Raw genomic sequence first — 24,750 nt, forward strand, 5'->3', positions numbered from 1 at the left:
AATAGTCAATTAATTGAATAAGGAGGGAGGAGTGATGCCTGGGATTGGATTGGGAAGAAAATGCTAAGAGATTTGCATCCAATTTTGGGAACAGCAGGTGCTGGGATACAGAGGTATAGACGGGGCTGGTGTTCAGGGTGTCACAGAGGTGGGCGGTGGCAAGCTGTGAAGGACCCATAGACTTAGGAATCCAGAGGTTTCCTGCAGCCAGGAGCTGTGGTTTGTTTTCATCCCTGCCTGCTTCAGGGATAACCCCTGTTGTTTCTGCTCACAGCAAAGAGCTCCTGGGAAGGTGCTGCTGGATGCAGTTTGCAACCACCTCAACCTCGTGGAAGGTGACTATTTTGGCCTCGAGTTTCCTGATCACAAAAAGATCACGGTAGGTGATGTCAACTTAATGTTGCTGTTTTACTGTCTGTTCATCTTGGTGGGGAGCTGGGCAGGGGTGGTGATATAATTGGTGATTTTCTGTGGTCCATGCAGGAAGCCCTCATTAATATGTTTTATAATAAAAGTATTCATGCCTATGATTAGCAAGTTCAAAGAAGGTACACAGTGATGACTGCCCTCCCACCTCTGCCCCCAGGAGCTGTTATCTTGTGAACACACACATGCTTGAGTATATTTCTGATAAATTCTGTGTAGATGCATATGCAAACATATATCTTTGAAATACACAAATGTGAGGAAATAGTACAGCGCCCTCTGCTTTCCCTCCCTGCTCAAGGGAAATCTTTCCTTTTCAGCACATGGAGTCCGTTTCCTTTTTTTTCATGGCTGCATGCCATTCCACCAGAGGGACATGTCTAATTTACAGCTTCCATTGTAACTGATGGGATGCTTCGCTCTTTTCAGTTTTTTGCTATTATAGATACTCAGTGAACTGAGTACGTTTCTGTTTGTGCTCATAGCTAACTGTTCAGTAGTTCAAATCCAGTGGCGCAGATTTACCCAGTCAATGGGTCTGATCATTTTAAGGTGGTTAAATATGTCAGATTGTTCTGGAAAAAGGTTGCACCGAATTGAATCCAAAATGTAGAGCATAGCTTCCTCGTATTTTTGTCTCTTTGGGTTGATGGCACTTGCTTAAGCCTGTATCTGAAGCTACCTTTTATTAGGCACCTTTTGGAGCTATAAGTTCATTGGCTATGTTTTTATTCTTTGAGTCTATGCATACTGAGTTCCTGGAACTTCTACTAGTCCCTGCACGGTAGATTGAGTAGTGAATGAGACAGAGGGAATTTATCAGCCAGGTGGGGAGCCGTGCAGATATAGGATGCGTGACAGATTCTCCCCGGAGAGCAGTGGTGTTGGGCAGTGGGGGCGACAGACACCGTTTGAGGTCAGGAGATCCTTCTGCAAACCTGCATCCTGGGAGACCAGCAGGACTTGCTCTAATAGAAAGAATGTACCACAGAGATGAGGCACCCCACGTACAAAAACCAGAAAGCAAGTGAGTTATTCAGGAGCCTGCAGAGAAGGCCAGAGTTGAGGGGGGACAGGAGAAGGGCAGTGGGTAAAGGCAGTGAGAGAAGGAAGGTTGGAAGCTCAGCAGGGAGCTGTATGGTGAAGGGCTTTCTATGCCATTACAGTCAGGAGAAATAAGCCATATATGCAATTGTAACTTTTCTAGCATTATGTTAAAAAGGTCAAACAGCCAGGTGAAATTCATGTTACAAATGTGTTATTTAACCTCCTATATCCAGAAACATTATCGTTTGAACACACAGTCTAAATAATTGCGAATATTTTCATACTGTCTGTTTTGTCTGTGAAGTATTCAAATCTGGTGTGTATTTGACACCTCAGCACCTCTCAGTTGAGATGAGCCATGTTTCAAATACTCAGTCATCACATGTGGACAAGGGCTTTGTATCGGCCCTCACAGTTCTATACCCAAACTATTGTGTTTGAGAAGCTGTTAATGCATTTAAAAGAGAGTGTGATATGACCTGATTTCTGGTTTAGAAAGAGAACTGTAGGCAGATTGGAATACGACCAGACTGGAGTCAAGAAAGCCATTAGGTTCTAGTGATGAGTCTGGTTGGAGATGGTGCTGGCTACAAGTAAGGGAGAGTTGAGGGGCCGGCAGGAGCTGGATGGATTCCAGAGGTTGGGGTTGGGGGCAGTAGGAGAGGATGTGGTTGAATGAATACACTTGTGGAGAAGAGGGCTTGTAGTGGCTCAGTTTTCCAGCTTTGCCATCTGGGTGGACAGTAGTGTCCATCGCTGGGGAAGACCATACCCGGGGTGAAGATGAGCCCCATTCCAGCTTGAGGAGGCAGGGGCATCAGTGGCATTCAGTGGAGACATCCAGCAAGCAGGGCCAGAAGGTGTATTTCCTGGAGCACAGGAAAGAGATCTGGGTGGAAAGTTGGATTCAAGAATCTTATGATTATTATGAATGTCTGTCGAAGCTCTGAAATGGGATGAGAACATTCATTGTGAAGAGAAGGTGGCCACAGGTGGGACGGCAGCATCTGAAGGAAGAGCCCTCAGAGGCAGTGCAGGTCGAGCCTGGCTCCGAGCAGAGCCGGTGGCAAATGAGCGGATCTGTCACGGGCCTAAAACTGAGAGCAAGTTGTATTTTCTCAATTTATTCCCACCTCCAAACACTCTGTCACTTTCTAGTTTGTACTTCAAATCCAAGCTTCCCTGACTCCCAGCCCTTTTTACAGTGTGGCATATGACCACAGACCTGCCAAATCTCATTCTACCTTCTCCTATTCCTATTCAGCTAACAATTATTTTGTTCTTACACCGTGTCTGGCATCAGACTTCACATGAAAGGTGAGATAAAGTGACAACTAGCAAGAAATAGTTGCGGTTTCCATTCACTAGGCACACACAGCTTCTTAAGAGAGTCCAGGAAACAATTCCAGCAAGTTCCTCAAGTCCAGGAAAATATTCCAGCAAGTTCTGTGGAATATTGTTTCATGCTCTTATTTCATGGTAAAATAATGATTCTCAAAACACCTGAAGATACCGTTATCTCGTTATTTCTAACAACCCCGTTCTGTGCCTGCCTGAATTCCTTTAAGCTCCTGATGGCTTTCCTGACTCCAACCTTGTCCAATTCCAGTCCTGCAGGAGCTGTCTGTCTAAACCAGAAATCAGCAGCAGTGTTTAGGCCTCATCGCTGAGTGCGCTAAGATTCTGAGAATTTCCCCATGTCTGTATCTACCAATTAGCTAATGGCACAGCTAAAATTCTGTGTTCTTCTGACTGCAAGTTTAGTGTCTCTTCCATTAACCGTAGGTGCTTCTCTTTTGCTAGAATTTGTAAGTCTTGTTCTAGGTATCGGGCAGGGCTGCCTTCTTCCAAGTCGTTACCAGGCTTGATTTTTATTTCACTCCATTCTTACAATATTGTTTAGGAATGTATTCAACTGCAAAATAAAACCCACTGTTGATGACTTAAATACATAAGTGTTTATTTGTCACATGTCACACAAAAGCCGCCGCATGAGTACTTCCTATGTGCTGGAGTGTTCTAGTCCCTGTGGGTGCAGCAGCACACATGACCCACATTCTACAGCAGGGGTCACACCTTCTTTGTAAAGGGCCCGATAGTGCTGTACGCCTCACAGGCCATGCAGTCTCTGCTGCAACTATTCGAATCTCCCCTTATCGTGCAAAAGCAGCCATAGATAATATGTGAATGAATACATGTCTTCGTTCCAGCAGAACTTCATATAACAGGAAGCCATAGTAGGCCAACACGTGCTCTAGAGAGTGGAAACTGCCGGGCACCGTGTTAGGTTCACATACAGTGTTTCATTTATTCCTGCAACGGCGCATTATATCGCCTTTTTCTGATGAGGAAGTTAAGCCTTAAAGAGGTTAAGTCATTCTCCTAGAGGCACATAGCAAAGAAATGGGATTGTAGCTTGGATCTTTAGAAGCACCTGCCCTCAGTCATCATCTTGTTCTGACCATGTCACTAAACTGACTTGAGTCTGTCAATTACAGAATTCCAACCTGAGCTAATTGCTTTGTTGTTGTTGTTGTTGTTGTTGTTGTTGTTGTTTTTAAGACGGAGTCTTGTTCTATCGCCCAGGCTGGAGTGCAGCAGTGCAAGATTGGCTGACGGCAATCTCCGCCTCCTGAGTTCAAGCGATTCTCCTGCCTCAGCCTCCCAAATAGCTGGGATTACAGGTGCCCACTGCCATGCCCGGCTAATTTTTGTATTTTCGTTACAGATGGGATTTCACCATGTTGGCCAGACTCGTCTCAAACTCCTGACCTCAGGTGATCTGCCCACCTCAATTTTTAAAAGTTCTTTTGAGGCCGGGTGTGGTGGCTTATGCATGTAATCCCAGCACTTTGGGAGGCTAAGGCGGGAGGATCACTTAAGGTCAGGAGTTTGATACCAGCCTGGCCAACATAGTGAAACCCCGTCTCTACTAAAAATACAAAAACTAGCTGGGTGTGGTGGCGCATGCCTGTGGTCCCAGTGACTCAGGAGGCTGAGGCAGGAGAATCGCCTGAACCCAGGAGGCAGAGGTTGCAGTGAGCTGGGATCGTTCCACTGCACTCCAGTTTGGGCGACAGAGTGAGACTCCATCTCAAAAAAAGAAAAAGTTCTTTTGACAGAATCGATCTGTGGTAATTGAGGGGATACCATAAATGACGAGAAGAGTTATAGGAATTGCTGCCAGGGTCTTGGTTGTATTCTCTCCCTTGATCTGGATGCTGGTTCTGTGGATACAATCAGTTTATAAAAATCCAGTGAGCTCTGCCTTACAACATGTGACATCTATAACTTCAATAATAGTTATAGATCCAAATGCAATGAAAGTTCCAAGATGGGCCGGGTGAGGTGGCTCACGCCCATAATCCCAGCACTTTGGGAGGCCGAGACAGACGGATCACGAGGTCAGGAGATCAAGACTATCCTGGCTAACATGGTGAAACTCCGTCTCTACTAAAAATACAAAAATTAGCCGGTCGCGGTGGTGGGCGCCTGTAGTCCCAGCTACACGGGAGGCTGAGGCAGGAGAATGGCTTGAACCTGGGAGGCGGAGCTTGCAGTGAGTGGAGATCGCGCCACTGCACTGCAGCCTGGGCGACAGAGTGAGATTCTGTCTCAAAAAAAAGAAAGTTCCAAAATGCAGTGAAAGCACACAGTAGCAGAAATGATGACCAACAGGTCATCTGACAGAATCTATTTTGGAAGGGCCACAGGCCAGTCTTGCTTGTACGGCCTGAGGGAGAGCATCTCACCTTGTGAGAATCGCAAGCACCAGCTGGATTTTTCCCCTCTGCCCCAGACACAGTTGCTTGATGATGTCTCTTAGCATGCGGCCCAGTGTCTGGGATCCATTAAACTGTTCCAAAAGCATTATTTACGGAAACTTGTTACCATCGTTATTTTCATTGTTACTATTTTTTAAATTGTGATCAAAAACAAGTAACACAAAATGTATCATCGTAACCATTGGTAAGTATGTAGTTCAGAAGTGTTAACTACATTTACTTTGTTGTAGAGCAGATCTCTAGAATTTTTTTTATCTCGTGAAATGGAAACTCTACACTCTTTGAACAACTCCCCAGATCCCCTTCCCCAGCCCCTGTTCTGCTTTCTGTTACTAAGTCTGTCTACTTTAGACACCTCGTCAGGTAAGTGGAATCGTGTGGTCTTTGTCTTTTCATGACTGGCTTATCTCACTCAGCATAATGTCCTCGAGGTTCATCTGTGCGGTGGCATGCAACAAGATTTCCCTCGGTTTTAAGGCCGAATACCATTTCCATTGTGTGTATTCACCACGTCTCCAGTATCCATTCCTCCATGGATGGACTCTTAGATTGCTGTCACCTCTGGGCCATTGTGAGCCATGCTGCAATGAACGTGGGTGTGCCATCACTGTTATTTTTTAATACCACCATTGTGACTATCACCTCTGCCAGTCTTCATTTGGGAGACCGTGCACCCATCTTGCAACCTGAGAAAAAGCGTGGTTGGTTTCAGAATGCCCAATCATCGGGCGGTAATGACTGGGTTCACCCGTTTCTCTGTGTGTGATGCGTGGGAAGCGAGTTTCCCCAAAGCACCTGGCATGTCAGGTTGTGAGTCCTTGTCTCTAGGCGATAAGTTGTTGAATTTAGGCAGCTTGAATTTCTGCCCAGCCTTCTGTCTTTCTTCTCATCGTTTCTGTCTTGTAAATACCCAAGTCAGAGGCTTATTCATAGTAAGGATGTGAAGGAGTTTAAGGGGAAAATAAGTGTTTTTCATAGTCTAAGATGTGTTTCTCAAGATGGTAAATAAACTAGCGATCATTATGAAATAATTATGTTCTACTCTTAATTAGACTTGTCCCAAGGCTCGTCAATTAAAAGAGTTGATTGCAGTGTTGACACGCAAGCTTGGCCTGCTCCTGCCCTTGGCTTTGTCCTGCTCTTGCTCTTGTCCAGCACTGTCCCTAAAGGATCTCTCCAAGGAACAGAAAAGTGTTTTAATCAGCTGTTTAAAAGTATAGATTGAGCTTTCCATGGCAGAAACACTATTGATCATGGGAACCAAGACCCTGTGCTTAATACGGCTGCTAATTGGCACATAAAGTCTGAAGGCTGGGAAAGGGCCAGAAAGCCATTAGATTGCCATGGGGCGAGCTTCAGGAGCTAGCCAGGGGATTCCCTGGAAACGAACTTCACAGGATTCTTGCTAAAACTGGACATGGAAGCCAGAGGCTGAGGCCTCATGGAGAAGAAGAGCCTGGCTGAAGTTCAGGCCTGGTGAGAGCCTTTGTTATACTCAGCTCTGTCTTCACAGAGCAGAAGCATCCATAGATGTGAAATGAATGGACGTGGCTGTGTTCCAGTACAACTTTATTTATGGGCACAGAGATTTGGCTTTCATATAGTTTTCACATATCACGAAATGTGATTCTTTTAATTTTTTTTTAACCACTGAAAAATGTAAAAGCCAATCTCTGCTTCGGACCTGTGCCAGAACAGGCAGTAGGCTGGCCGGATTTGGCCCATGTGCCGTAGTTTGCCAGTCACTGTGGTAGGTATTTTATCATCCAAATTTTACAGTGAGCGAATCCAGAGAAGTAAGGTGCCCAGTCCTTAACAATGAAGTGTGTAACCGGGATCCCCACAGAGCCTCTCTTAGCCAAAGCTCACATTCTGTATGTCGCACGTGGCTGCCTGTCCTCGGATCTCCTGTCTGAAAGAGCTACACAGACCGTAACAGCAGAGATAGTTGTACATGGAAGATTTATTTCATTGGCCTGTTGAGGCTAGCTGGAAAAGCTCTGCATTGTGGCTTGTAAGCCTGTTTAAACATTTGCTTTGTCATTTAGCTGCTAGGTCTATTCTTGCTTGATTTTGCACTTCATCTGAGAAATGGGAGGAATAAATGACCATTTTACAAGGTTGTTATGAGGGCTAATCAGATACTTACAATGATGAGCCCAGCAGGTCTCATGAGCACATAGTAGGCACTCAGATATCTGTTGTATTTCATTTTTGCAGTCTAACTCAGAAACCAATGAAGCCAGCCCACCACTCTTTTATCAAAATGACATTGCGGCTGGGTGGGTGACTCATGCCTGTAATCTCAGCACTTTGGGAGGCCAAGGCAGGCGGATCACTTGAGGTCAGGAGATTGACACCAGCCTGGCCAATGTGGCGAAACCCCGTCTCTACTAAAAATACAAAAATTAGCCAGTGTGGTGGCACGCATCTGTAGTCGCAGTTACTTGGGAGGGTGTGGCAGGAGAATCACTTGAACCCAGGAGGCAGAGGTTACAGTGAGCCGGGATCGCACCACTGCACTCCAGCCTGGCAACAGAGCGAGACTCCGTCTCAAAACAAAACAAAACAAAACAAAAGACATTGCTCACTGGCCTGATAAAAACAATTCTAGTTTCTTATAAATAAATACTGGTGAAGCTCCAGGAAGAAGATTGGCACCTTGTCGTTCATTTTCTGTCCTCCATGCTAGGAGAAAAGCTTTGTCAATAGTGGGCCTGCTTTTGAGGGACAGGAGGTCATGGAAACTGCGGCTCCTGGGGATGACAGGCATTCCTTGCTGGAGGTTTCCAGACCCTGCTGGAGTCAGACACACCTCCTTCATCTGTGCTTAGCCGCAGCCTCTGCCCTCGCCTCTTCCTGGGGGGTCTGAGGACCTCTGAGGTGAGGAGGAGCTTTTTGAGGAACATGGCAGGTGTAAAGGATGAAGAATGTCGCAGGATCGAGGACAGTCTGCAGGTGTGGGAAGCCAGCAGAGGTGAGGTTGTACAGCGGCTTGGTCACCCTGAGGGACAGCACCATCTGATGGTGACTGTGGTGACAGGCAGGTCCCTAGGGGAGGCAAAGCTCCCCTCAAGCAGAGAGTCTGGGAGGACAGGTCCCTGGGAAAATACAGCCATGGGGGATGCTCCAGCTCTCAAGTGGGAAGGAGAATAACTGATTTGGGGGATTTGGGGGTGTTTGTTTAATTAATAGATTTAATATTTGTATTGCAGTTTTAAGTTGACAACAAAATTGAGCCAAAAGTACAGAGGTTCCTATATGCTGCTCCCGCTCTGTCCGTACATACAGTGTCCTCCATTACTGACACTGAGCCTTAGGTGTGGCCCATCCTCACTGATGGGCCAGTGTCAATCCATTATCAGTCATTCACTGCAGTCCAAACTTGACATGAGGCTTCACTCTTGTCGTTGAACATTCTGTGGGTTTTGACACATGTATCTCCAGATGTGTCTGGAGATACGCATCCACCACAACAGTATTACAAAGAGTTGTGTTACCGCCCTAATCCTTCCCTGTGTTCCTCCAGTTCATCCTGCTCTCCTCGTGAGCCCCTGGCAACCCCTGCTCTTTTCCCTCTGTGTTTTTTACTTTTCTGTACTCTCTGATACCTGAGGCCTTGTTGACTGGGGAGCTGCTGCTCCTCCCCGGGCTGGCCAACTCTTAGAGATGGCAGATGGCTCCCTGTGAATGTGCCTTTTATTTGCCAATTAACCAATCCAGAGCCCTATCCAGCCACCTCCTTCCTGCTGGTTTTCACACTCCGGGAGGCAACAGTCCCCTGCCTTAGAGTCACTCCAGGACCAGGTACCCACAACCAGAGCCAGCCACACCCCAGAGCCCACAGAAATGATGCAGATCAGCCCGTGCTAAACCTGCTTCCCCTGCCCAGCCTGGCCTCCCCACGGAAGTGATCCTGCCCTTGTTCCCCTCCCCCTCTCCCTCTGCCTCCGGCCCACCCCTGGTACTTCCTTGTGGAGTGGTGGGCCCCCTCCTCTTGGGAACTGTGAATAATAAACCCTCTTCTGAATGGCAGTGGCCTTCTGGTCTGTTGGCTGTGTCATACCTGAATAAGAAATGTGCTTGCGTTAGGCCATTCGTGTTGCTATAAATAAATACCTAAGGCTGGGTAATGTATAAAGAAAAGAGGTTTAATTGGCTCATGGTTCTGCAGGCTCTACAAGCACGGCGAGGCCTCAGGAAGGTTTTACTCGTGGCAGAAAGTGAAGTAGGAACAGGCGTGTCATGTTGCAAGACAGGGAGCAATTGGTGGTGGGGGCACCACACACAAACAACCGGATCTCCCATGAACTCTGAGTGAAAACATGCTTATTATCCAAGGGTCTGGTGCTAAACCGCTCATGAGAGACTCGCCCCTATGAACCAATCGCCTCATGCCAGGCCCCACCTCCAGCACTGGGAATCACGTTTCAACAAGATTTGGAGGGGACAAATACCCAAACCACATCAGTGGTTAAAGAAAAAATACATGGAAATATTAATATGTTTCAAAATGCATATACAGTTCTAAGAAGATGGCGGTGGCGGTGGAAGCATCGTTTTTAGATCTTCTCAAACCCGAGGTCATACATAAAGACAGCTACTTAGCAAGATCAAAAACCCACAGACAACATCTGTGGCAAAACTAGATGCCAGAGTAAGTCCTAGATCCCAAAGAACAAGCAGCTGGAGACAGAACATCAGCAGCCCCAAGGCCTGCACACCATGGGTGTCTGTTTAGGAAGAAACAAGGAAACAATAGGGCATCCGACGGATCGGAGAAAAGAACCCTCAAATTGCCACTGGAAATCACAGGGGAGTGGTTTGAGAGAGCAGCTGAAATGGGTAAGGCCTAACAGGGCTGGAGCAGTTGTGCTCCAGTGACCACAAACTGCCCCTTGAGACAGGCCACCACTCAAGAGAGACTACCGAGAAGGGAGCCCAGATGGAACTGAGTTGGGACAACAGAGAGAAATGACAGAGAAGGGGAGGGAAATCAAGCCAGGGAACTTGAGAAAGCATGCTTCCATATCCTTCAACACTGTACAGAAACAATAGACAAGGAGGCTCTGGGAGTAGCTTGGGAAAGCTACTCTGAACCATGACTACTTCTAAATAGGTTAGGAAATAATTTTCACATAAAAATGAGTAATGTAAATGTATCAAGGTCATAATATTTAAAAAACAGAGACTTCAATGTGTTCTTCCTGAGACACCATGTTTGGCCTTGCCAAAGGATCCAGGTGGATCCAGCTGCCAAATTGCAGAAACTACAGAGAAGACGATCATGTTGAATAGTACTGTGAGCGTGCAGTCAGCAAAATCCAAACTCCAGGAAACCCTACAAGTCAACAGTGAGGAAAAGAAAGAGATGGAAGAGGAAGCTATAGATTAAACAGTATAAACTCCTGCCCTCTACAGGTAACCTCTATGCAGAGTTTCAGAGTAACCGCATAGGTTTGTAATGTTTTATTTCACCACATGGTGCATCTTTATACACTAGAGTTTAGTCTTAAGACTAAAGACTAAGCAATTTGGGGGTGGGGGCACCACACACTTTTAACCAGATCTTCCATGAACTCTGAGTGAAAACATACTTATTACCCAAGGCGATGGTGCTAAACCACTCATGAATCTTAAGACTAGAGTGGTTGAGTCTTAAGACTAAACTCTGGTGTATAAAGATGCACCATGTTGCGAAATAAAACATTACAGACTTATGCAGTTACTATGAAACTCTGCATAGTGGTTACCTGTAGAGGGCGGGAGTTGACCAGCAGAGTTCTATTTCTTGACTTGGTTGATGGATACAAGGGTGTTTACCATCTAATAATTCACTAAGCTATACATATGCTTTGTGCAGTATTATTATTATTATTACTTTTTGAGACAGAGCTTCACTCTTGTTGCTCAGGCTGGAGTACAGTGGCTCAATCTCGGCTCACTGCAGCCTCTGCCTCCTGGGTTCAGGCAATCCTCCTGCCTCAGCCTCCTGAGTAGCTGGGATTACAGGCATGCACCACCATGCCCAGCCAAGTTTGTATTTTTAGTAGAGACAGGGTTTCTCCATGTTGGTCAGGCTGGTCTCGAACTCCTCACCTCAGGTGATCCGCCTGCCTCGGCCTTCCAAAGTGCTGGGATTACAGGCATGAGCCACCACGCCCGGCCTGCTTTGTGCAGTTTTAAGCATCTGTTTATTTTAATATTAAATATTGTTTAAGGTTGAAAGGAAAAAGGTATAAAGCAGAATAAGCAAATAATAGTGTAAAGGGTTGTATAGCGTTTTGTCTATAGTTAACACTGTGTTGCATGCTTAAAATTTTGAGAGGGTAGGTCTCATGTTAAGTCTTCTTACCATAATTTTTAAAAGTTCAATTAACTATAATACCCGCGTGAAATCTTTTGAAATGAATCATTTGAAGCCCATGAAAATTAAACAAATGATTTTTAAAATAGTTTAAACTGAGTAATTGATGTTTTACAAGGACCATGCCTGAGGTCTGCTGAATCCTGGTTAAGAAGTAAAGATTGCAGATATTAAAGCTTCCCATCCAAGTCAAGGCTCCCTGAAACCCCACACATTGCATAATATTGTCTTGATTTGATTCCAAAACTTCCCTTCACATATATCTCTAATACCAAATCCTACTTAATGAATTCAGTACACAAGTGCATAGGGATAGCCTGTACTACATTTGATTTTGTAGTTTGGTTTACAGATCTGTCTTTAATTTGTTTTTCATTTAAAGCTTTATTTTTGTAAATACATAAAACCATATTCTACAGTTTTCAGTTCAAATTTTATTAAACACAGATTCCTTCACCAGGTTAGTGTTGTCAAAAAGGGAAGGTAGGGGGAGGTAGTAGGATAGATTAAAAGAGACTTAGAGGACATAACCAGTTATGAAACACGGTCCTGGTTTGAGCATTAGTTTTGACAGATTATCAGTAAGGATATTTCTTAGTTAACTGGAGGAATTTGAAAATTGCCTGTGTATTTGATGAGAGGAAAGTTTACAAAATGGAAAAGTACAAATCTTTGAAAAAAGAAGTAGCTGATAAAATAATTTTGAAAAGAGTCTGGTAGGATTCTTATTAAACTAAATATACAACAATTTTTTGACACAGTGATTCCACTCCTAAGTATCTATGTAACAGAAATGAAAGCATATGTTCATAAAAATAAGTATAAGAATATTCTTTGCAGTTTTATTCATAACCCCAAACTGGAAATCGCACACGTACCCATAGGAGAAGAATGAATAAACAGACTATGGTATACTACATCATGTAGAGGGAAAGAAGTCTTAGACAGAAGTATATTTTCATTTATCCAAAGTTCTTAAGCATTAGGTAATGAGCAGTTGAAACATAGCTACTGCAAGTTGAAATGTAATCTAAGTATGAAATAGACATGGGATTCCAAAGACTAGCAAAGAAAGCAAAATATCTCATTAATCATGTTTTTATATTGATTACATATTTAATTGGTAATATTTTGCATGGATGGGGTTAAATGTGAAAAAAAATTTTAATTTCATTTTGGTGACCGGGCAAGATGTCTCACACCTGTAATCCTAGCACTTTGGTTGGATGAGGCGTGTGGATCGCTTGAGCTCAAGAGTGTAAGACCAGCCTGAGAAACATGGTGAAACCCCTCTACAAAAAATACAAAAACTAGCCAGGCATGGTGGCTCACACCTGTAGTCCCAGCTACTTGAGGGGGCTGAGGCAAGAGGATCACTTGAACCCAGAAGGTAGAGGTTTCAGTGAGCCAAGATCGCGCTGCTGTACTCCAGCCTGGGTGACAGAATAAGACCCTGTCTCAAAAAAATAAAAAATGTCATTTTGGTTTTTAAAAAGTATATGAATGTTTATATTCATACACATCACATATAATGAGAGATCTGGAAATGTATGTACTAAGGCAGTGGTTCTTAAAGCGTGGTCCCCAGACCAAGAAGCAGCATCCATATTGCCTGAGAACTGGCTAGGAATGCACATCCTCAGGCCCCATCCCAGATTAAGAACTCTGGGAACAGGGCCGGGTGATGTATGTTTCAACAAGCCCTTACCTAGGGCAATTTTAATACATGTTCAACTTTGAGAACCGCTTCCTAAAGTGTTAACGATGATCTCCTAATGGAGAAAAACATACTTTTAAAAATTTTGCTTATTTGAATGATCTAATTTCCTAGATTACATATGTTTAAATTGTAATAGATTATTTTTTAAATTAATAGGGTTTTTTTTTTTTTTTTTTGTGGCATCCCACAAAGGTTGATTTCTTTGTGGCATCCACAAATTGTGTTTTCATTTTCGGTACTTCCTCATTTCCCCTCGGTTTCTTATTTATTTAAAAGTATAGTATTTAGTTTCCAAATTTTGGGGGGATTTTTCACAAATTCTTCAATTGTTGCTTTATAATTGAATTCCATAGTGGTCAGAAATTGTAGTTCATATGACATGAAGCTTTTAAAGTAATTTACTGATATTTGTTTTATGGTTCAGAATATGTCTTATTTTGGCAAAGGGTTTTACATGCACTTGAAAAGACTGTTCTGTGTTGGGTAGAATATTCAATATATGTCAATGAGGTTATGTCGGTTGATAGTGTTTTTCAAATCTATTATTTCTGCCTACATACTAATATTGAGAAAGAAATATTAAAATCTCTGTAAATGTTGATTTGTCTACAGTCGTGCATCACTTAACGATGGCTATATGTTCTGAGAAATGTGTTTTTAGGCAATTTCATTGTGCGAACATCACAGAGTATACTTAAACAGGTGGTGTGCCTACTGCACACCTAGGCTATACGGTTGTCTCTATAGCATATTACTATGCTGAATACAGTAGGCAATTATAATGGTAAGTATTTGTGTTTCTAAACTAAAAAAGGTATAGTAAAAATACAGGATTATAATATATACCACTGATGTATTATGTGCCTGTGCTTGACTGTCATTATGCGGTGCACCACTGTTTCTCCTTGCAGTCTCATCAGTTTCCTCATCATGCATATTTTAAAATTGTTATTAAGTGTATAAATATTTGAGATTGTTTTGTGCTTTTGACTAAGTGACTCCATTATCATTAAGAAATTACCCTTTTAAATTTTTACTTATTTATTTATTTATTTTTGAGACAGTCTCACTCTGTTGCCCAGGCTGGAGTGCAGTGGCACAATCTCTGCTCACTGCAACCTCCACCTCCCAGGTTCAAGCAATTCTCCTGCCTCAGCCTCCCGAGTAGCTGGGACTACAGGTGCCCGCCACCACGCCCAGCTAATTTTTGTATGTTTAGTAGAGACAGGGTTTCACCATGTTGGCCAGGCTGGTCTGACCTCAGGTAATCCACCTGCCTCCCAAAGTGCTGGGATTAGGCGTGAGCCACCGAGCTCAGCCAAGAAATTACCCTTTTAAAAATCCCCAGCAATATTCTTTATTCTTACATCTGCATTGTCCAACACTAATATAGCCAATTCAGTTTTTAAATTATTATTTTTTAGTATGGTATACTTTTACCCTTTTTCATTTAACTTATTTGTATCTTTACATTAGCAGTGTATTTTTGTAGGCAGCATATACTTGCTTCTTTCTTTTTTAATCTAGACTTAACAATCCTTGCCTTTTAGTGGGGGGTGAAGACCATTTACATTTAATGTGATTATTGATACAGTTTAAATTGGACACCTTGCTGTTTGTTTCCTTTTTGTCTAGCCATCATCCTTTGTTCCTTTTTCTTGCCTTCCTTTCAACTGAAATTTTTTGATGATTTCATTTTATATCCTTTGTTGTTATACTCCCTTTTGCTTATAGTACCAGTTTTCTGAGAACCTATTGACAATGGTAAGTGAGGATGTACTGTAAATTAGGCAGCTAAAGTGTTCTACAGTTTTGTTGCTCTTTTAATTTTGTGTGTGTTTCATTTTGGATTATTTCTATTGTTAGGTCTTCAACTTTACTAATATTTTCTTCTGCAATACTGATCTGCTGTTACAGTCATCCAGAGAGCATAACGTTTTATATCTCACAGTGCAGTTTTCACTGTAGAAGTTTAGCTTGGATCTTTTTTTACATCTTCCATATCTCAGCTTTTCAAACATATGGAATATAGTTAGAATAATTATTTTCATGTCTTTCTCTGTGGATTCTGTCATTCGTATGAGTTCTAGGTTAGTTTTTATTGACTTTTGTTTGTTTCCTTGTGGGTCACATTTTCCTGCTTCTTGTACCTGATTTGTAAAAATTGGATGTCAGATATGCTGCATACTTTTGTATTACTGTAAGTTTTATTGAATTTGTTCTGGGATACAGTTATTTGGAAGCAATTTGATCCTTTTGGATTTGGCTTTTAAGACTTGTTAGCTGGGACACTGTAGGGCATACTCTGGGGTGAATTGTTCCTGACTACTAACGCAGGACTCTTCTGCACTCTGCCAAGGCCCCAAGAATCATGAGGTTTTCCAGACTGGCTGATGGGAATAGGTAGTATTCCTGGCCCCCTGTAAGCACCAGGCACTGTTACCTCTAATACATTCCTGGTTTTTGTTTTTTTTTTTTCATGACCTTGACTACTTCCCACACATTCAAGAATAAACCCCTGTAGCTCTCTTAAGTCTTCTTTAGGTATCTTTCTACTCTCTGGTACTCTGTCCTGTGAACTCGCATCCCTTTGGTCCCCCTGAACTCTCCCCTCCATCTCTTCCACTCGTGGATTTGGCCACATCCTACCTGTGTTCCTTCTTCCTATGCCAGAGCCTGGAAACTCACTCAAGGCAGCAAGCTGGGGCGCTCACAGGGATCGCATTTTCATTTTCCTGTCTCTTAAAGATCACCGTTTCTCATTGCTTGGTGTCCCGTGTTTTCAGATCTGTTGTGTTATATATTTTCTCCATTTTTGGAGTTGTTTTATGTAGGAAAATAAATCCAGTTCCTGTTACTCTATTTTGACCAGAAGTGAAAATCTCTAGAAAGTAATAGGTGTTTACAGGGAAAGTCACACTTAACATATCTTTTAAATATAACCAAATGTAAAATTAATAAAGTAAAATAATTTTTTAAATTACTTTGAAACAAATTATTACAAAGAATTCAAAGTCAAGTTTTTTTGTTTCTTTCTTTTTCTTGCTCTGTCACCCAGGCTGGAGTGCAGTGGCACGATCTTGGCTCACTCTAACCTCTGCCTCCCAGGTTCAAGTGATTCTCCTGCCTCAGTCTCCCGAGTAGTTGGGACTACAGGCACCCGCCACCATGCCCAGCTAATTTTTTTGTAGTTTTTTAGAGACGGGGTTTCACCGTGTTAGCCAGGATGGTCTTGATCTCCTGACCTTGTGATCCGCCTGCCTCAGCCTCCCAAAGTGCCGGGATTACAAGTGTGAGCCACCACGCACTGCGCTGGGCTTTTCTTTTAGGAGTCAGCTGCAGAAAGACTAATTTGTTGCAATGAATTCTAGACACTGAATATTTTTCTATGACAAATATTTTCTTGGCTCCTGTATATGTTACAGTTGACAGGTTGTTTTTGTCATATGCTGTTTTGGTAGTTAAGAAGAGAACTGAACTTTTGTTGAGTCCTTTAGCTTTGGAGGGAAGCATATTAGTCTTGGATTCAGCCGGACTTGATGTCAGATTCCAGCTGTGTGACATTGAGCAGCTCGAATAAGCTCTCTGAGCTTGGCTTCATTCATGAGTGAAATGACCACATTGTTTCAAATATTAAATGAGAATGTGTGGAGCACTTACCCGCTGCCTGGCACACAGTGGGTGCTCAAGAAATATTAGTCCTTTCCCTGCCCCTTGTCTTATATTAAGTAACTGTTTATCTTTTAATAACACCCTTTCCAAAACACCTCAAACATTCCAGTTGCTTATGAAATCCACTTAAAATGTTACTCACCAGAATAACAGGGGAAAAAAGGATGTTTTGAGAAAGAGGAGAACAGCTTTGGGGACAGTGATTCAGCTTGCCCTGCCTTTGATACGTTGGCCTTAGTATCTCCTGTCACCTGAGAGTACAGCCACGCACCGCATACTGACCTCATGGATGACAGACTGCATGTACGATGGTGGTCCATTAGATTATAATCCTGGATCTTCACTGTACCTTTTCTGTGTTTAGATGCACAGGTAGTTACCACTGTGTTGGAGTTGCCTCAGTATTCAGCACAGTAAGGGGCTGTGCAGGTTTGCAGCCTGACAGCAGTAGTCTGTACCTGGCCTAGGTGAGTGGCAGGCTATGCCACCTGGATGTGTGTAAGTTCACTCTATGAAGCTCACACAATGCCGAGGTCACCTAATGATGCGTTTCTCAGACTGTATTTCAGTGCGAAGCAGCGTGTGTTCCAAACGGGGAAAGTAGCATTAACAAGGGATCAGAGACAAATCGGATTGGAGGAAATCGGGGTCCTGACTGAAATGGGCTTAAAGGCGGTATTGCAGCTGAATTGTGGAAAAGCAGTGCTACAGGCTGAATTTGTCCCCTCCAAAATTGTGTGTGTTAAAACCCTAACCCTGACTTCCTCAGAATGTGAGTGTATTCAGAGATTGTGTTGCTTTTTTTTTTTTTTTTTTTTTTTTTGAGGTGGAGTCTCCTGTGTCACCCAGGCTGGAGTGCAGTAGCACTGTCTTGGCTCACTGCAACCTCTGCCTCCTGGGTTCAAGCAATTCTCCTGCTTCAGCCTCCCAACTAGCTGGGATTATAGGCATACACCACCACGGCCGGCTGGTCTCAAACTCCTGACCTCAGATGATCCACCCACCTCGGCCTCCCAAAGTGCTGGGATTACAGGCGTGAGCACTCAGCTTAAGTCTCTAAAGAGGTGATTAAGTTAAAATGAGGCCCTTGGTGTGGGCCCTGCTCTTTAAAAGAGGCCACTTGGACACAGACACTGGAAATGCTCACACAGAGGAAAGACCAGGCGAGGATGCAGCGAGGTGGCAGCCGTCTGGAAGCCAGGGATGGGAGCTCTAGGAGAACCCACAGCCGCTGGCACCTTGAGCCTCCAGAATGGTGGGGGAATACATTTCTGTAGTTCAGGCCATCCAGTCTGTGGTCCTTCGATATGGCAGCCTCGGCAAACTAATAAATACAGTAGGCCTTCAAACCCTGGCAGAAGTGCCTGGATTCAGTTAGCAGGTGCATCTTTGAATCCTACTGATGGGGAATGAGATTTCTCTAGAGGTCCATTCATTTCAGCCAGATGCCTTTCCAGTCAGGCCATGTGGATGTGTAAGTGTGTTCTGAGATCAGCGGCATGGATTTCAGTGAGAACAGGGGCTACGGTTTGGTTGAAGGGGTAGGGGTTTGGGGTTAAAGAGATCATAACAAATGTGACCCTCTAGAGAAAGCTTATGGTGTTGCTGTTACCTTTTAACTAATCTGTAACTGGTTTCAGTGTGCTTAGGATGCGGGAAAAAGTGACGAGCCCGGGATGACCCAGTCCAGCTCTGCTCGCCTCCCTGTGACCCTCCCTGCATAGCAAAGGCCAGTGCTTTCACTGCAGTTGACTGGCAACCTCTTTTTTTCTTTTTGCTCCTCCCAGCTCATCCATTTCTAATGGTTTAAGTCCAACGTGCCCCAGACCTTCTCCCTCAGCTCTGCGATCTAGCTGGGAAACAGATAGGTCCCCACAGGCCGTGCGTCCTCACCCAGCCTTGTTGGGTTGGAGTGTGATCGGCGCCTTGTAGCGTTCCCGCTGCGGAGCTGCTGAATACACTGAGTTACCCAGGCCCATCTTGCGCTCCCAGCCCCACGTGTTATAAAACCACATGCTCCCTTGGCTCACGTCGGCGCCTGTATTTGATGCTTTCCACAGAAATGCCAGAAACAGAGGAGAGATGTTTAAAAACAATTCATAAAATAGGCAGCCACACTGCCAAAGTGTCATTGATTCGTCCTGGGCAGTTTGCAGAAGTTTAGGCTGGTTCTGTGGCCACCCTGGCGGTGGTGAGAGAGTCTAGTGGCCGGGACAGCAGGCTCCCAGTGGGCTCTCTGGTTAACTCATGCTCTCAGGCAGCATGACTGTTTGGAAGCTTCTCCACTCTCCTCAATCCTCCAGCCCTCTGATTTTACAAGGGAAACGGAAGGCATTGGAGAGGAGTTTCCTTCTTTTCCTAACACAGAAAATGAACCTCTTTGGATCTGTCATTAGCCAGTGTCCTGGGTTTTAGAGCTCTGTCTTCACATCATCTCAGGTCTCTTTGGACACCAGTCATCGCCTCTTGCCCCTATTTTCAACCCCTCCCTTTCTTAAATACACCCAGGTCATTCCAATTAAAAACAAGTAAATGGGGCCGGGCGCAGTGGCTCAAGCCTGTAATCCCAGCACTTTGGGAGGCTGAGACGGGCGGATCACAAGGTCAGGAGATCGAGACCATCCTGGCTAACACGGTGAAACCTCGTCTGTACTAAAAAATACAAAAAACTAGCCGGGCGAGGTGGCGGGCGTCTGTAGTCCCAGCTACTGGGGAGGCTGAGGCAGGAGAATGGCGTAAACCTGGGAGGTGGAGCTTGCAGTGAGCCGAGATCTGGCCACTGCACTCCACCCTGGGTGACAGAGCCAGACTCCATCTCAAAAAAAAAAAAACAAAAAACAAAAAAAAACAAGTAAATGGGCTGGGCACGGTGGCTCACGCCTGTAATCCCAGCACTTTGGGAGGTCGAGGCAGGTGGGTTGCTTGAGCCCAGGATTTCGAGACCAGCCTGGGCAATATGGCAAAACCGTGTCTCTGCAAAAAATATGAAAGTTAGCCAGGCCTGGCCTCATGCGCCTGTAGTCCCAGCTACCCGGGAAGCTGAGGTGGGAGCCCAAGCTCAGGATTGCCTGAGCCTGGGAAGTTGAGGCTATGCCACCGCACTCCAGTCTGGGTGACAGAGTGAGATGCTGTCTCAAACAACAACAAAACAAGCAAATGAACAATACCCTTACCTGATTCCCCAGCCAGCCACCCCCCATCCTGTTGCCTCTTGCTTCACAGCCAAGCTTCTTGATGAAGCCATTCATTCTCTTCCCCACCCACCAGATGTTCAGACCCATCACTGGTCAAGTGACCCACTGAATCACTGAATCAAGGACTAGTTCTCATCTTCTGTGAGTTTGAGACAGTTCTCAGGATTCTTCCTTTGCGGACACTGTCATCCCACGATGTCCATGATACAGTTCTCTCCTTCCTTTCCTTCGCGCCTCCTCTGCTCCTACCTGGCTGTCCATGGTGGACGTATTGGCCAATGCTCATGCATTTTAGTTCTTTAGACTCTATGCTGGCCATCTTATCCCACACGGAGTCAGGGTGGTGGCGACTTCTAAATGTGAGATGTCTTGCTAGGCTTCTCCTCTGAGCTCCAGATAAATGTATGTCATTGTTTGTATACTGTCTCTTCCTGTATGATCCAAGGGCACCTAAGAAAATTAACATGGCTAGAACCTCTCAGCCCCAGTCATCCTGCAGTGCTCCCTATCTCTGGAGATGGCACCAGTGTCTTCCCAGATGCCCGCTGCAGAAATCTCAGTGTCATTCCGGTTATTGTCACCTTCCTTCCTTGGGCGTCATATCCATCAGTGCATTCCACTGGTTTTTAGCTCTTCAGTTGTTCTTGAATCCACCTACTTTCTCAAACTCTACTTCTGCCATTCTGGTTCAAAATACCATCCTGTCTTGCCTGGACAATTGCCAACAGCTCAACCTGCATCCATTCTTGTTCCTTCTAACCTGTTCTCATGCTGCCAGACTCACCTTTTAAAAATGCAGATCTAATCGTGTCCTCCCCATGGGGTAGATCCTTCCCATTGTTTTAGGATAAGGACAAAGCATCTGCATGTGGCCTTGGTGGGGCCGGGCCTCTTCCTGACCCACCTGCCCTGCTCTGCAGCCGTGGTGATCGTCCGGGCATCAGGACTAGGGTTTTTACTGTCTTTCTTCATAGATTCTGCTTGTCTTTCTTCCCTTTCAGATCTTAGCACAGGGTCATTTTCAGGGAAGCTTGCCCCCTACCTCTGCTCCTTCCATGTGGATTGCATATAGAGAGAATTTTCTGCATATTGTGGTGTTTTGACATCTTAAAAGACCTTTGTTGCTAAGAAGAGACCACCGCTCCCAGTGCTAGCCAATTCTTAGAGCTAGCAGGGCCCAGCTGGGGGTACCACCTTTGATATACAAAGAAACCAATCCAGGGCTGCCTCCTTTATCTGACCCGCCCATCCCTGGGAGCAATATTCCTCTGCCTGAATCATCTCAGTGCCTGGTCACAAGCAACTCCAGACCACTCCTATAATTAAGAGACTGCCAAAATTATTCCAACGAGCCAGTCCTAAACTGTGTACCCGGCCTTGCCCAGCCATGGAAATCTCAATAAAGGTCTAGGCTCTCCTGTGGCTCCTGTCTTTTGATTTTTTTTTTTTTTTTTTTTTTTTGAGACGGAGTCTTGCTCTGTCTCCCAGGCTAGAGTGCAGTGGCGTGATCTTGGCTCACTGCAGCCTCCACCTCTCGGGTTCAAGTGATTCTCCTGCCTCAGCCTTCTGAGTAGCTGGGATTACAGGTGCCCACCACTGTGCCCAGCTAATTTTCGTATTTGTAGTACAGGCAGGGTTTCACCACATTGGCCAGGCTGGTCTCGAACTCCTGACCTCATGATCCACCCACCTCAGCCTCCCAAAGTGCTGGGATTACAGGTGTGAGCCACCGCACCTGGCCTGTCTTTTGATTTTTAATGCCTGCATGGTAATGTGTCATATTGATGTACATTATTCTACTTAATTTAGGTTACTGTAAAAATGTTTATGATTATAAAAATGCTGCAATTAGTATTCCTTGTGTGTGCAGAAATGCATAATTTCCCAAAGTGAAATGGCTGGATAATACTTTTTAGGCCTTAGGTCCTGATTCTCTGATAAGTCTCCAGAAAAGTTGTACTAATCCACACATCTATCAGTAGAGTAAGACAGTGCCTGCTTCCCTGAACCCTGGCCAACTTTGGCTATTATAAAATATAAACATGCAAGTAAGTGTGTGTACAGCCATATCTAGATGGAAATTTAATGGGTGGAAATGGTATTTAATTGTTTTAATTTGCATTTCTAGTGCAAATTACTCCTGAGCGTCAACAGTTTTCTGTTAGCTGTTGGCGTTTTCTCTTTGTAAATTATATGTGGTTCTCAGCATGGTTTTCTAAAGGGCTGTTTCTCGTTTTCATATTTACTTATAAAACCCTCTTTATGTTAAGCGCGTTAACTTAGTTTTGTCATATATGCAAATATGAGCTTCTGTGGAACCCTTTCAAATGACTAGAAATTCAAGGGGGAGTTTAAAGAAAAAAACATGTGAAATGGGATGGTCAACTTACATTTCATTAGTAAGGGCAGCAGGCTTCTCTCTTCCTTGAAAATTTTGTTACTCAAACTATGTACCAAGAAGCAGATGTGTGAAAAAGAGTCTGGACTTTGAAGTTAGACAGACTGAATTTCAATCCTAGCAATGCCACTCTTTAGCTGAGGGACCTGGGACAGATTAGCCTCTGCGAGTCTCAGATGTCACTCCTGGGTAACAAGAATCCCTCTGGCCTTGTCTGGAAAGGTCAGTAGCTTATAGGTAGCGCTGGTGCAGAGGTGGTGGTCTGTAAATATTCATTCCCCTTCCGCATGCCTCAAAGATGTGTTGTTCTAGACACTTCTGTGTATTCTGTTTCAATAAGGAATGTATATATTTCACTCAGCTAGTAGTCACACATGAAATCATTCATTAATATTTTCCAGGCCGGGTGCGGTGGCTCAAGCCTGTAATCCCAGCACTTTGGGAGGCCGAGACAGGCGGATCACGAGGCCAGGAGATCGAGACCATCCTGGTGAAACCTAACATGGTGAAACCCCGTTTCTACTAAAAAATACAAAAAACTAGCCGGGCGCGGTGGCGGGCGCCTGTAATCCCAGCTACTCAGGAGGCTGAGGCAGGAGAATGGCGTAAACCTGGGAGGCGGAGCTTGCAGTGAGCTAAGATCCGGCCACTGCACTCCAGCCTGGGCGACAGAGCGAGACTCCGTCTCAAAAAAAAAAATATATATATATATATATATATGTATTTTTTCCAAATAGGTAAATATGATAAACGTATAAATGAGAGCAGAAAAATTCTGAGTTAACCATGTGTATCTGAGTCTAGGAGCAATTTTAATTTTCAAGCTCAGGGATAATATTAGCAAATTAGGATCTGTTCTATAAAAGCGGTAGACAATGTAAGATATGGCATTCTGGAGAAAAATGGAACAGACGGCCTCATATCCTCAAAAATATTTTGATTTTAAACAGCTTTAAACAAAATCTCAAAATACTCGCACTCTTTCATTGAGAACTTAGGTCTCAATCTGTTCTTTTTTCCCCTCTAGGTGTGGCTGGATCTCCTAAAACCCATTGTGAAACAGATTAGAAGTAAGTATATACCATATGTTTAATAGTGATGTGAAATCTGAAGCCAGACAGTTTCATGTCTAGACATCTCTTGCCCTGTGGCATGAAGCACTAGAAATGCAAATTCTTCTACCCCATAATTGCTTTTCATCATCCACTAATCCATGTACTATTAAAATGTGTGTCTTCTGCAGTTTTAATGTGTAACAGTTTGGTAATCAAAACCGAACTTGGAAAATAAAATATCGTTTTGATTAACAACTGAAGCCTGCTATTATCTTAAACCCCAGAATAACTGAGCTTGTCTTGTCTATGCCATTGTTCCTTTCTGTCACTTTCGAAGGGGAGAGGTGGAGCCATTTATTCCTAACATTGTTTTTAGGTTTTTGGTCCTTCCTCTTCAAAGCCTGTGAAATCAGAATGCAAGTATTGTTTGGTTAAAAGGGTCACCGAAAGTGTGTGTGCGTGTGTGTGTGTGTGTGTGTGTTTTTCTGAGTAGCAAACAGAACCCTGAAGGGAGCCTGGCATGTATGCATTTAGACTGTGTGTTGGAAAGAAAAGATTAAGGAATGTGTAGGGGAGGAACAAAGAAAAAGAATGCTTGCTTTTTCTCTCTCTTCTTGTGTCTTCCCCTCTCACATGTGTCCTTTTAGTTGAGCATGAAGCTTACAATACCTGAGGGATCGTTTGTATGTCTGATTAAGAAACCCCACTGGGCCACTTACAGCAATTTATGTACAATTTCTGCGTGGTCCTTGCACAATTGAAATTGATGTTGATCATCTACAATTTAAATTAGGCAGTTACTGACAATGAAATGGCCATCATTTCATATTTGCTGGGTGTCCCAAACATGCCTGGCAGGCAATGACTAATGTTGGGGGTGAAGAGAAGCCCCCCGGACTCATGGGCCCAGGTAGCATAGAGTCTAGAAGATTGACATTTGTCCCCTGCACGAAGGGAGCTGCTAACAGTGGGAAGGTATATCTTTGGCTCAGACCTGAAGACAGAGTTGACTGTGGTCGGGTCAGAGCTGGAGCATTAGTGCAGTTGTCTCCTCCATATGCTGTGACAGGCCACGTGTGACAAAGC

At 44.2% G+C, this 24,750-nt stretch overlaps 1 protein-coding gene across 2 annotated transcripts in view; it reads left to right on the forward strand.

The window, feature by feature from the left end:
• The window catches only part of FARP1 (FERM, ARH/RhoGEF and pleckstrin domain protein 1), a 303,375-nt gene that overhangs the window by 195,917 nt on the left and 82,708 nt on the right, over positions 1 to 24,750 (forward strand). For both annotated transcript variants that reach the window (XM_017951379.2, XM_003914027.5), the window contains exons 3-4: positions 275 to 379; positions 23,637 to 23,679. In XM_017951379.2, the coding sequence (XP_017806868.1) occupies positions 275 to 379; positions 23,637 to 23,679 (148 nt within the window). The remainder of the gene's footprint in view (positions 1 to 274; positions 380 to 23,636; positions 23,680 to 24,750) is intronic.

Source organism: Papio anubis, chromosome 15, assembly GCF_008728515.1.
Source record: "Papio anubis isolate 15944 chromosome 15, Panubis1.0, whole genome shotgun sequence".
Classification (NCBI taxonomy): domain Eukaryota; kingdom Metazoa; phylum Chordata; class Mammalia; order Primates; family Cercopithecidae; genus Papio; species Papio anubis.